At 42.6% G+C, this 14,219-nt stretch overlaps 1 protein-coding gene across 3 annotated transcripts in view; it reads right to left on the bottom strand.

Annotated features, from left to right (window-relative positions):
• Window positions 1-14,219, bottom strand: part of LOC126426732 (sorting nexin-13-like) — a 399,890-nt gene that overhangs the window by 330,692 nt on the left and 54,979 nt on the right. For all 3 annotated transcript variants that reach the window (XM_050088694.1, XM_050088696.1, XM_050088695.1), the window contains exons 3-4: window positions 10,020-10,122; window positions 2,230-2,444 (exon numbers count right to left, since the gene is read on the bottom strand). In XM_050088694.1, the coding sequence (XP_049944651.1) occupies window positions 2,230-2,444; window positions 10,020-10,122 (318 nt within the window). The remainder of the gene's footprint in view (window positions 1-2,229; window positions 2,445-10,019; window positions 10,123-14,219) is intronic.

The raw sequence follows: 14,219 nt of genomic DNA, 5'->3' as shown, positions 1-14,219 counted from the left end.
TGATGCAGATACCTTCCAACTGCTCCTTTCTGAATTTTATAAAAGTCCCTGCTGGAATATGCCAACTCAGACAAATTCCTAGGTGTAACACTTTATAGGAATATGAAATGGAATGATCATATAGGTGCAGTCACGGGTAAAACAGGTGATCGATTTTGATTTACTGGCATAATACTGAGGAGGTGGAATCAGTCTACAAAGAAGACTGTTTGCCAAACATTCGTGTGAACTGTTATGGAATATTGCTCAGTTGTTTGGGAGCCGTGCCAGATAGGACTAACAGGGGAGATTAAACGTATACAGAAGGGGGCAGCACGAATGGTCACAGGTTTGTTTGATCTGTGGGAGACTGTCACAGAGATACAGAAGGCACTGAACTGGAAGACTCTTGAAGATAGATGTAAACCATCCTGAGAAAGCCTGTTGACAAAGATTCAAGAACTGACTTTAGATGGCCCTAGGAATATACAAAAACTCCCTACATGTCACTCACATAGGGATCGTGAGGATAAGATCGGAATAATAACCGCAAGCACAGAGGCATTCAAACAATCACTCTTGCCGTGCTCCATATGTAAATGGAACGGGATGAGACCCTGATAACTTGTACAGTGGGACATACTGTCTGCCAGGTACATCACGGTTTGCAGAGTATGGATGTTGATGTAGAAATCTTCTGAAGCTCTTGGGTATTACCTTAAATGACAATGAGTCATGTCCTCTCTTAATATTTAGCACTTGAATAAGATTGCAAAATTTATTCCTGCTACAGAGGGAGATATGGTACTTACTTTGAATGAATACCGTATTTACTCGAATCTAAGCCGCACTCAAATGTACGCCACACCTGAAAAATCAGACTCGAAATTGAGGAAAAAAAATTTTCCCAAATCTAAGCCGCACCTGAAATTTGAGACTTGAAATTCAAGGGGAGATATAAGTTTTAGGCCGCACCTCCAAATCATAACAAAGTTGGTCCACTGTAATATGAGACACAATTTAGGTCAAATGAATGACGATACAGCTACAGTAGTTTGGTTTGAGTCGTAAGCTTAGCAGTTAAGCTTTACCAGGTAGCCATTGCAATGCGTCAGGTGCTCCGTCCGTATTTATACGGGTACCCTTCCTTTTTCACGTGCTTCGTCTGGTTTGAATTGATTGCTTACTTTTCTTTGATCTGATAAGTGCCGTTCTCTATGTTATAGGTGTTTACATCACTTTAAGCTGAAAATGCATTACTGTACTGTGTCATGCACTGTTTGTCGCATTCTGATAATGAGTGCTTACGGCCTGTTACCGCTCGCGGCACGGCTTGCTTTTGTGCGCGCTGCCACCGCTTAAAAAAAATGAGATAGCAGCAAACACGAAAGAATACATGGCAAAATGTTTACATTCATATTATTCTTATGGTGAAGAGAATACTGCATGTGATTCAAAATTCATAAAAGTGCCTATTAGCAACCATCTCTTCTCAATTCAGAAGTCGGCCATATTGACAAAGACCCCCAAACAGTCTTGCCAGTCGGATTTTCGTAGTACACTGAAATGCTGCTACATTCGAAGATGAACAATATGGAATTTGTATTTCCTTTGTTGGATAATGTATGAAAATGCAGTGCTCGAAACTCAGGGCGGAGAAAAAAAGCTCGTCTTCCACCTTTTTTTAAATGTACTTACTGATGCAGAGGTTTTGGCACCAGTATTTATCTTTGTGCCTGCAAAGGACGATTGTGTAGCACCTACATATATTTGACGGCAGAAGTTAGTTGTGGCGGCACCTACCAACATTTTTCAGAACTTCCCCTTACTTTACACTCGATTCTAAACCGCAGGCGGTTTTTTGGATTACAAAAACCGGAAAAAAAGTGCAGCTTAGATTTGAGGAAATACCGTAACAATTCATTTCAACAATTACTCAATTTAGATTTATTTTTAAAGGTCTTACGAAGAGCTTGAGGAAAAGCAACAAATGTCAGAGGGAAGTGGGTGGGGAGGGGGGGAGGGGGGGGGGGTAGTGAGTAGAACCAGACGATTTGCCATTCGTGTGGAAAAATTGTACTGTAACTGGCCCCGGTAGTACAAGACATAACCTGTACCCCAGACTGTGAGGCGACTCGCAGGGAAAAAGAGGCAGGTGCGGAGCGAGCAGGGACACTACAGTAGACACACGCACACACACACACACACACACACACACACACACACACACACACACACAGACAGACCCACCTGCCAGCGAAGTTGACGGCGAGGCGCTGGGCTGTGCGGCGCACCTCACGCGGGAACTCGTCGTCGGCGCTCAGGCGGTTGTACCAGGGCTGCAGGTAGTCCCGCAGCACCAGCGCCAGCACCTCCTGCAGCGTCTCGTCCACCGCCTGCGCGCCCGTTATGCGCCTGTCCAGCCGGGGAGGCTCCCTCTGCGCCGCCTGCGACGCCGACACCACCTGCGGCGGCAGAACGGCGGTGACGAGACTAACTTTTCGTTCGGCAAAGGAACGGAGCTATTTCCCGGACCGGGACTCTAGCGTGGAGACTGCCGAGACGTAGTGACACGGGACAGTTGCACTTGCTATAATTCTACTCCTTAAAGAGTAGTTCTTACGAGTCAGCCACAACTCTACGACACCATTTTGAAAACTGAATATAAACTGCAGATCAATAATCTTTTATTGTATACACGTAAAGTAGTGTAAAAAAAAAAAAATTACTTTATCATCAGAGGCCACCCTCACCCAATGCTGTCATGGAACCAATGGTGTTTATCTTTTACACCACTGTAAGTGTTCTGAAACTGGTCATGCACACAGTAGAAGATTGTGGATTAAGCAACTGTCCTGCAGTTTTTTCATTTTTTGAAACAAACTTTACAAAATCTACCCCTTAAACTAAGAGTATTTTCTCCATTACAGTAAATCCTCAGTAATCAGAGCTCGGACAATCCGAGTCTCTGTTTAATCCGAGGTGGTAGACAGATGACTACTACATTAAGAAAGAAATCACAGATAAAATCGAAAATACACAAGATGAGGGTGTGACTAGTGGCCGAGTTGCTTGGGCATCCATTGCTTACAATCGTGCCCGCTTTAGCCACTATTAGTGTTTTACCTGCCGCCAGTCTAGCTAGTGCCTTCTCGGGCCCACTGTTGTGCAGTGCTTAATCTCTCTCTCACACACACACACACACACACACACACACACAAATCACAGTTTCAATACAGTAGAGCGTCGATTATCCGAACGTCGGTCAACCGAACGACCGCTTAACTGAACTGTGTACTCGCTCGCACCTGTTACTCTCCCACCCTACTGTCCATCATCCCCCTCACTCCCAAACCAAGTTTCCCAACAGTAGTCACCGCACTGGGCCACCGCTGGCAGAACATTGCTTCTAATGGGGCCTTCACGAGGCGCTGCTGACCGGCCGAGCCGCCAGTCGCTGTGTTTCAACAATCGGGACACTTCTGTCGGCTCGGCACTGGCAGTAGAAGTAGCGGCAGTATCAAAGCTGTTCACAGCAACAGCTGCGCCATCTTAGAGTTGAGGCATGCCGCTCCGCGCAGTCTGAAGGATTGCGCGCCCCCGAGAAGAGCAAACAGTCACCTTCTGTTCTCTGTTACGACCACTTGTGTGTTGCTGCATGAAGAAATGAACTTGATGATACAAAATGCTTAAACGTAAATGTGTTGTCCTTTCTATGAGGGACAGGTACGAGATTATTAAAAGGTCAGAAGGTGAATCTGCAACCACTTTATCCAATGAGTACAAGGTGGGGAAGTCGACAATTACGGATATAAAAAACAAAAGACGAGCATAGCAAATTTTATAGTTATGCTTGATTCTACTGATGAATCAACAAGCCGTAAAACTATGAAGCTCGCCACTAACACAGATCTAGATGATGCTGTTTACAAGTGGTTTACACAAAAGAGATCGGAAGGAGAACCTCCTTATTACAGCCCATGGATCAACGCATTATTGAGACTTTCAAACGATATTACAGGAAAGAATTGTTGCGTAAGTTATTGTTAGAAAGAGAAGAGGATGGAGAAGAAACTCTATTAAGAAATCATAAGAATATTGACTTGAAAGACGCATCCTACATGATCAGCACAGCACGGAATAGTGTAAAGGAAGAGAATTTGAAGAAAGCATGGAATAAAATTTTGGACACAGAAGAAAATTCACAAGGTATGATTGAAAACGACGAACAGAACGATATGTCCGAAATTCTCGGTATGCTAAAAGAAATAGATTGCCATGAATGTGATGAAGAAGACGTTCACGAATGGATGAATATCGATGATGCAGATCCAGGACACCATATCATGCAGGACAGTGAGATTGTAAACGTAGTCACTGATAAAGATGACGCCGCCAGCATCTCATCAATCAGTGCTCCAGAAAGTGAAAATGAAAGTATACCAACAGCTTCTGAGGCGTTCACTTGTTTAGATACTGCCTTGCAATGGTTTGAAGCCCAAGATGAAAGTGACCAGTTTCAGATATCTGTAATGAAAAAAGTACGTGACTTAGCTGCTCGTAAGTGTGTAGGCTTGCTTAGACAGACCAAAATAAAGGATTTTTTTAAACGTTAATTTTGTATACTGTGTGTATTGTTCATGCAAAATGCGTATGTAATATGTATATATTTTTGTTTAAAAAACTGTGCCACATACTATATATTCCTACTGAAGTTGCCTTTGCACGTTACTTTATATTACTAAAAGAGATGCCTGTTTTTATGAATAAATTTACTGTACAGTACTTCTTTTTGGCACATAAACACGTACAGTTCGATTATCCGAACAAACCAGTTTACCGACACCCATGTCCCCCAATTACTTCGGATAATCGACGCTCTACTGTATTTGAAAACTTGTACTAAAGGTTACAATGAGAAATAATAATATTATGAAAGGATACACTGCTACTCACCATATAGCACACATGTTGAGTTGCAGACAGAGACCAAAAAGACAATGAAACAAGTACACTTTTGGCCAGAAAGACCTTCACCTGAATTAGCCAACAGCTTATATGTGAAATCTTAAAATGTTTCATAGTCTTTTTGTAGTGTCTGTGTATATCTCAACATCTCTGCTAGTGAGCAGCAATCTATTCTTTTGATAATAGTGCCATTATTCTTTCCTGAACGTTACATGTTTTATTCATTTCTCACCATAGTCACTCTGGTGAGAAAACATATTTCTGATGCATATAAGCAGGCTGAAGTGATGAATGAAAATTTGTACCAAGGCCAGGATTCAAACCGGAGTATCTTGCTCACTCGGCAGACGTGCTAAACACTACTCCACCCTGGCACATAGGTTCTGCAAACTGCACAGACTATGCTAGCAGGCCTCCCTCCTCAACCTAAATTCCCATTAGCCCCTCAGCCCACTCGGTATTTCCCATAAAATCGCAAAGTTTTGCAGTGGCTTTCCAAGTGTATCCGAACACCACCTCAGGGTGGAATGAAACGGGGGATCCTGCCTGAAACCCAGACATACGTGTATTAACCAAAATTGAGTACCAGAGATGTCTTCCGTAGGGTGGCGCAGTAGTTGGCGCATTTGCCCAGTGAGCAGGAGAGCCGTGTTCATATCCCGGCCTCCGTACAACTTTTCTTTCGTCACTTCAGTCTGCTGATATAAACCATAGCTGTGTGAGACTCGAAAACGTCTCTGGTGCCATACAGTTTCATTTTACAGGGTGTATATGTGGACAAAGAAAAACAATTCCCAGATTTCCCGGTTAAAAATACATTCTCCCGGGTAAAAATACACTTTGTCCGAGTTAAATGACAGTATACTCTTCCTCGGCACTGTAAAACTCATCAATCCTTAGAATGTTTATGGTTTTATATACCGACTTAGAATTTCCCAGCACTCTAGACAATGAAACTCCCAGGAGAGGGGGTGGGGGATTGGGGGGGGGGGGGGGTGGCGGCATGTACGTTGCATATTTTTGTATTACGAAGGCATAAATTCTAATTCCAACAAACACTGCATGTTACTTTCTGAAGCACTGAAATTGAGATTGCGATGCGCTTTTGTAAGGCAGCCATAGCTCGTGTCACTTGATCTCGCCCGCTGATGACAGCATAGAGCACGTGATGTAGTCAGCCAACAGCGAGATCACTCTTAACTAGAGCGAACACACAAATAAGAAAAGTTCATGGTTTGAATTAAGATACATCACACAAATGTGCCAGTAAAATTTTTAATAACGACATAAATGTGTGATCTGGGCTCGAAATTCTTCTAAATGGTTGTCCTCAAAGAGTTGATTTTTAAATGGAGTCGAACGCTTTGTGATTTAAGAAACTCATCGTACATAGTTCATCTTGCACAAAAGGAAATTTGCTTCGAATGTAACGCTTTTCAAACCACCATTCGCAATATTTTCTCACGACCTGTTAGAAATAGGTTCATTTCAGCAGTTGCAAGAGAGCGCCAGATAACAGGCGTCACCTCGTTTGCGCAGCTACGATGACGCAGGAAGGCTGTATGTTCGTACGTGTAAAAGATCTCATATTATGTCATAAAAGAAACAAGACATCAGAGGATACTACAAGAGCATCGGAAATTCGTGAACCACACTAAAATGCATAATTCGGCTTAAAGTGCACATTCATATGTCCATATTCGGATGTAAATTTTCTTGGAGTACCAGTACTGTATTATCTCATGTTTGGTTCTTTATTATGGTATAATGCCATACATGCACTTGAAATGTAGCGAACAGTCGAAACCCGCCAAGAGTGTGAAATTAAACACTTCGTTTCAAATAAACTGACTGCCTCAGCAGAAAAGATTAAAAGCCAAATCTCTTCAGCAAACTGACAAAAATAACTTCATTGTTCTGCAAGGCGATTAATGCTTGACTATCAGAAAAGTGGAAATAAAATCTGAAACTAATAACATATTTTAGCCTTCTGTTACTAAGCGAACGAATTTTAAATTCATTTGATAGCTCCCGGCCACAAAAATCCGTTTCATCATCATTTAACGTGAGAGCAATAAACGAAGACGAAACAACAACAATACTGAACGTAAACACGGGTCACGTGGAGACGACCCACCTCCCCACCACAATTCGGACTGCTCTGTGCATCAGCCCCAGATTTACTATATTTCCGAACCGGGACAATATTACGTAGTGGCGCCCAGCCACACTTCTGTAACCAGAAGTGGGACAAGATATTACTCATACGCGACTTAACTGCACTTGCGCAAAAGCCCACCCGCAACTGCTCAAACGACTCTAAATAGTCGTCACGTCACGTTCATTGGAGGCAATGTGTTGTTATGAAGCATTGCATAGTCTTCCTAAGCCTTCGGCACACTGTGCTGTTGGCAGACGCTTCTATGAGCACTGCTTTTTTGTTGTATACGGGGCATTTCCTTTGCAACTTAAGTTTTATTTTCGTTTTTTTTCCCCTCATTTATTATTCTGCAGTAGCAGGACACAGTAATATCTTTTGTTTGAGTATTGGTTCTTACCAGTCAAATTCACAAAAATTTAACTGAAAACCAAAACATTGAAAAATTCCCGGGATTATAAAAAATTCCCAGGTTTTTCCCAGTTTTCTCCTGGATGAAAAAATTCCCGGGTTTATCCCGGATCTCCTGGGTCGTATACATCCTGTTTTAACATATTTCTCCAAACGAGAGACCAGTTTGTCGATACTGTTGTGGTAGAATGTTCCGCTTGGTCAATGGAGCTACAAGCTAACCTCCGCTTGCACCGCTTCCTCACTCTTGTAGTACAGTACTCAAAGGTAGTGATGAATTTTTGGAAACAGCTCAAAATCCTATAGAGCCAAGTCAGGACTATTATGTTGTTTGACGACAAAGAGCCCCAGACTTCTGTTGCAGTGCTCATGAGTGGTCTGGCATTGTCATGCTGAAGGACACAGTGCTCCACGTACGAACAATTACACACTAAAAACCGCACACTGTTTACTGTTTCTCATGCACTGACACAGTAGTGTTATTCGCTGCCACTTCACACGTTACAATTCAGAGCACTCTAGTGGCAGAGGGCTGCAACTCGCATCAGCAAAGCAGCAAAGTTGGCCGAGTAGTATGTACGACACATAGTATACTTCAACCAATACTGAGTACACAATAAAATACTCGTAGGCATTACTTTTCAGCCAACCCTCGTACAAGTTCGATGGCATTTTGCGTGAAGAAGTCCGACAAAAGTGTGCCTGGATCTGTAGACAAACAGTTCACGGCTTTTGCAGTACAATAATGCACCTGCTCATACGCTGTTGCCTGCTCCTAAACTTCTGGCAAAAAAATTATACTGTAACACTGCCCCAACCCTCATTTTCTTTACACATGGCTGCATGTGACACTCTTCTGTCCCCAAAAATATTGAAAAGGGCTATCATTTTACAGGCACGTATGAGACTAGACTAAAACGTATCATTGAGTGAGCTAAAGAGCTATCCCACATATTGAGTTCCAAGAGTATTTCAGGGATCAGAAAAAGCACTGGCATAGATGGTTAATGTCTACTGGTAACTGTTCTGAAGGGCATAACATTGACGTAGCTGAATAAATAAATTTCTTTACTGATACAAACATTCCTGTTATTGTTCGAACTCACCTCATATACCTGATCCTCAAATAATAACAGGCAAAATGTGCAAAACTTGGGGCTAGAGCTGCTGGTGGTAGGGGTAGTGACAGATCTTTATTAAACAAATATTTACTGACAGTAATTAAATTTCAAAAAGTGTATTCAAATCGTGAGTTAATACTTTTGCCACTTGAATATATCAATGTGAGGGTTGGAACTTTAATAGTGGCAACTATTTGTTTACAGCGCGTACAAAATAGATATGCGTTTCAAAGTTTTAATGACCTTCAAAGTAGTCGTCAGCATTGCGTATAAACCGTTGCCAGCGATGTGGAAGTTGTAGGATACACTTTGCAGTGCCAGTTGTGTCGACAGTTCAAGCAGTGCGTTCTATTGCCTGACAAATTTGTAGCAGTTCTTAAGAAAATGCCGTGAAGTGTTTCCTTCAGTTTAGAAATCGAGTTGAACTCACGAGGGCTTACGTCAGGGGAGTGCAGTAGGTGGTATAGCACTTAGCAGCCCAGTCAGTCAAACAAATCAGTAACAGCTTGAATCCACACGCTGTCCTGTAAAATGATGTTCAGATCCTGCAGAAAGTGTCATCACTGCTGTCTCTAAGCTGGTCGAAGGCTGTGTTCCAAAAATGAACAGCACAGAGAAAGAAGTGGTGACACTTTCTGCAGGACCTGGCCATCATTTTGCAGGACATTACTCTAGCACGTACAGTGCAAGCTGTTACTGATTCGCTTCACTGATGGGGCTGCTAAGTGCTGTACCACCTACTGCACTCCCCTGACTTAAGCCCTCGTGAGTTCAACTCTATTTCCAAACTGAAGGAAACACTTCACGGCATTCGCTTCAGAACTGCTATAGATTCGTCAGGCAATAGACCGTGCCGCTCGAACTGTCAATACAACTGGCATTGCTGAGAGTATCCTCCGACTTCCACATCACTAGCAATGGATTATACGTATTGTTGGTGACTGCTTTGAAAGTCACTACAACTTTGAAACACTTATCTATTTTGTATGAGCTGTAAATAAATAGTTGCCACCTCAAAGTTCCAACACCTGTAATTTTAGTAAAATGGTTCAAAAATGGCTCTGAGCACAATGGGACTTAACTGCAATGGTCATCAGTTCCCTAGAACTTAGAACTACTTAAACCTAACTAACCTAAGGACATCACACACATCCGTGCCCGAGGCAGGATTCGAACCTGCGACCGTAGTGGTCGCGCGGTTCCGGACTGTAGCGCCTAGAACCGCTCGGCCACTCCGGCCAGCAATAAAATGGTGTAAGTTAATTTGTGAACATTAAAGAGCATAATTACACAGAAAGGCTTAAACAGCTCTATTTTTATAAGATACAAGGGCATCGACACAATTGGTGACACACCCACTCCCTCGCACACTACAGACTCACCCTGGAGAGCCCCGGCCGGATGTCGTGCGAACGTCTCCTGTACAGGTCCGCCGTGTACTTGAGCGTCGCCTCCCAGTGCAGCAGGTAGAGCAGTGTGAGGCCTCTGCAACACGGAGCACGGCACACGTTATGCACTGAAAGCCACTGTACATCTCAGATTACAGGTTTGGCCGGCTTTGCGTTCGTCACAGATCACATGACACTTGCAGGTAACATTCTATCAATGGTGCATGTTCGGAAAGTAAGTGCACTTTGACTATAATAGCTTTTTTATTTACGTTTTTAGGGTTGGCAACATTGAATGGTAGAGGGGATCCCCTGACCAGAAATAGCATCACAGGAGTATGTAAACTCATGTTGTTGTGTCCAGCTGTGAGAAAATGCCTGTAAGAAATCCCACCAAGTACGAGCCATGTGCTGTGAATCATCATCTACTTGCTGAAGGAATAACACATATCAAAATTTTTCCTCAGAATAAAACAGTTTACAGTGAAGGTGTTATGAACAGAATTAGACTGCTTAATAAGTGGTGTAGGGAATTTACTGGAGGCAGAACAAATCTTTATGACAAACAGATGAGGGGAGGACCTTCCATTTTGACTGATGAGTCAGCGCAAAAAATGGCAGAAACGGTTACTGGAGACTGCCCATTAACAGTGGATGAAATTTCTGCACGAAGGCCGCCGACTGAAAGTGGGTGAAATTTCTGCAACGTCTTCTCAACTCTCCAGAACACACATATACGATACATTCACAGAAATGTTGGGATACGAGAAATTGTGGGTAAAGTAGGTCCCAAGGCAGCAGACAGAACAGCACGAGACTAATCAGATCAGTAGTGCCTGCGAGTTTCTCTAGTGACCTGAATTGGAAGGTGAGGATTTTGTGAGATCTAGTTTGATTTGAGATGAAATGCAGGTAGCTCATTACACACTCGTGACAGACAGACAGTTGTTGCAGTGGTGATATACAAATTCCCCATCTGATAAAAAATTCAGAACCACAATTTCCAGCAAAGAAGTATGGCCTCAGTGTTTTTGAGACCGAAAAGGCAACATTTTGGTCGAATTTGTGCCTCAGTGAGGGATATTGTTAAGAGCCTAAAAAAACTCAAAAGGAGCGTTCATAACACAAGGAGGGGAATGCTGACTAGAGGAGTGTGCTTCTTGCACGATGGCAACCCGTCCTCGCACAGCCTCAGGCACTGAGGTGCTCTCGGATGCATTTAGTTGCGATGTTTTGAACTATTCCTCAAAATTTCCCCTTCTTGGCATTTTCATATTATCACCTGTTCACATCCCTGAAACCATACAAGTGGGTCAGGGAGGAGAAGGGTAACAGGTGGTGGGGGAATGTAAAGTACTGCTGTGAGAATACAGGGATGAGATGGAGAGAGGGTGGGGCAGCTAGGTGCAATTGGGAGCGAGTCAGGGAGAGGTGAGGGAGGAGTGGGGGGGGGGGGGGGGGGAGGAGGAGGAGTGGGGGATGGAGAGAAGTAAAATGTGTGTAGGTGGAATAGAGGTTTGTGTAGTACTGGAATGGAAGGGGCTGATAGGCAAGGATAATGACTAGGAAAGGCTGAGGCCAGTAGTGTTATGGAAACACTGGATATATTGCAGGGAGAGTTCCCACCTGCACAATTCAGAAAAGCTGGGGTTGGTAGGGAGGATTCAGATGGCATGGGCTGTGTAGCAGTCATTGAAATGAAGAATGTCGTGTTGGAGAGCATGCTCAACAACAGGGTGGTCCAGTTGTTTCTCGGCCACAGTTTGTCAGTGGCCATTCGTGCGGACAGACACCTTGTTGGTTGTCACGCCCACATAGAATGCAGTAAAGTGGCTGCAGCTTCGCTTGAAGATCACAGGAATGATTTCACAGGTAGCCCTGCCTTTGATGGGATCAGTCACGTTTGTGACCGGAAGGCAGTAGGTGGTGGCAGGAGGAATGTATGGGATAGATCTTGCATCTATGTCTATTACACGGATATGAGCTGTGAAGCAAGGTATTGGGAGCAGCAGTTGTGCAGGGATGGATGAGGATATCTTGTAGTTTCAGTGGGTGGAGAAATACCACCCTCAGAGGAGTGGGAAGGATTTTCCATGGATTGAATATTTCTAGACATGCACGGCTTTGTATTGATGTTGCAGGGGGTCACTTTCAACATCATCTGTAAATGTCTTTTACACTGTAAATAAATGGGAAGTCCATCGCAGCTCTTCATTTCTGTAATTTCACAGCATTTCCTTTACTCTTACATGAACTACTTTTATCCACACGACCCTGTAGATGGATAAATATTATGTACTATCCCAAACTCAGCATTAAAAAAGAAGGGAGTGAAGTATCTTGCCATAAAAATCTTTGACTATCTGGTCAGTGATATCAAGAATTTAATAAACAGTAAAATTAACTTCAAACACAAACTAAAATCTTATCTGTTTGACAACTGTTCATACTTCATAGAAGAATTTATGAACGTGTAATGATACTGTGGTGTGTGTGTGTGTGTGTGTGTGTGTGTGTGTGTGTGTGTGTGTGTGTGTGTGAGAGAGAGAGAGAGAGAGAGAGAGAGAGAGAGAGAGAGATACACACTGTTTACAGGTAAAACATTTCACCAAAAAATAATGTAAATGGTCACGAGAATGTTACCACACTTTTTTGTTGAAAAAGCACAATACTACTGTAAAACTGATTTCTTTCACATCATAGTGGATGGTCACAATTATGATCCACCAAATATGCAAAAAATTCACCGACTTTGGGACGTGCACATCCTTACAATCAGCTGCTAATGCATTTACTTGCTAATGGTATTTGTCGTTATGTGTAGTTCTTGGGGTTTTCAGTTCACTGGTTTGTTTGATGCAGCTGTCCGCGCTACTCTAACCTGCACAAACATCTTCACCTGTGCGTATCTCCTGCAGTTTACACCCATCTGAACCTGTTTACTGTATTCGGGCTTGGCCTCCCTCTACAATCCCCCACCACCTCCACTTCTCTCCATTACCAAGTAGACAATTACTTGTCTGAGAACGTGCACTTGCAACCAATCACTCCACTTGTGGTTCCCATACATATGGTCATTTGTTAAAATCAAATCTGTAGAACACAGATAAATTGGGTGTAAGTGTCAGAAAAACTCACTGGATGTGGTAACACACTTCTGTTTTCATTACCGAGTTCATTTGCAAGAATAAACCTTAAAATATTACATATTAACTGAAAGTAACTGTACTGTACATCACTATGTTCTAAGGGGCCATTCCGTATCTAGCCAACAAAACCTCGGTACAGATAGGCCACAAAGAAAATTTTCTAGTTTGAAATGTGTGCACCTGTTGCCAACTCCTGTGCAACTGTTGCTAATGCTACTAGAAATGACAATAATTCAAGCTGTAATGTGCACTACAACCCCACAACCCATTACTGTACAGAAACTTGTTTTTAACGAAGTTTATTTTGCATACCTTTCCAGACTCATCTGACAAATGGTAGCATCACTGGTATCAGCTTCTTAGAAAGTTATCACGAGATAGTTTTCAAATGAAACAAAAAAGGGGCTGAACAGACAGACAAGTAAGTAAATTCCTTCCTTCTTTTCCAGTATTCTAAATCCAGCCTATGTCTGTTCAGATCTAGTATGGTACATATCCAATGTTCACAAAAAACCAATCATAGCTGCATACAGGCTATTATTACGATGGGGTCACCTTCCAAATGCATTTTAAATCTACTGCCAGCTCCACCCCCATTCCCCCTCCTCCTCCTCTGGAGGAATCCGAGTACCCCTTCTATCTGTACTCTAGCATTCATCATCATAGAGTCAAATGTGACATCACTTTTCAAAATGTTTGTAGAGTTGTTCAAAATTTAATGTTTCTGTAGTCTCACTGGACAAACTGAAGGGCTACAGTTACCTGCGTAACAGTGTGGAGCTTCATACTCAAACTGCAAGTATAAGATTAATAATATTAACAACTTTAAATGGAGTGGAAGATATGTAATTCTCAAAGTAAAAAACAGGCTGGATATAATTAAACTTTTGCTACTTGAGAGGTCCTCCATGAAACACTGAGTTATTACACAACAATGAAACTTTGTGGGAACAAGTGTAAGAACATGTGAAAAAGAAATAACCAATAAACTAATGACATTTGTTAATTGTGTACTATCTTTACAGTTCAGATTACAAGCATTGCT

Source organism: Schistocerca serialis, chromosome 11, assembly GCF_023864345.2.
Source record: "Schistocerca serialis cubense isolate TAMUIC-IGC-003099 chromosome 11, iqSchSeri2.2, whole genome shotgun sequence".
NCBI lineage: Eukaryota > Metazoa > Arthropoda > Insecta > Orthoptera > Acrididae > Schistocerca > Schistocerca serialis.
This window is presented reverse-complemented; position numbering and strand designations above follow the sequence as displayed.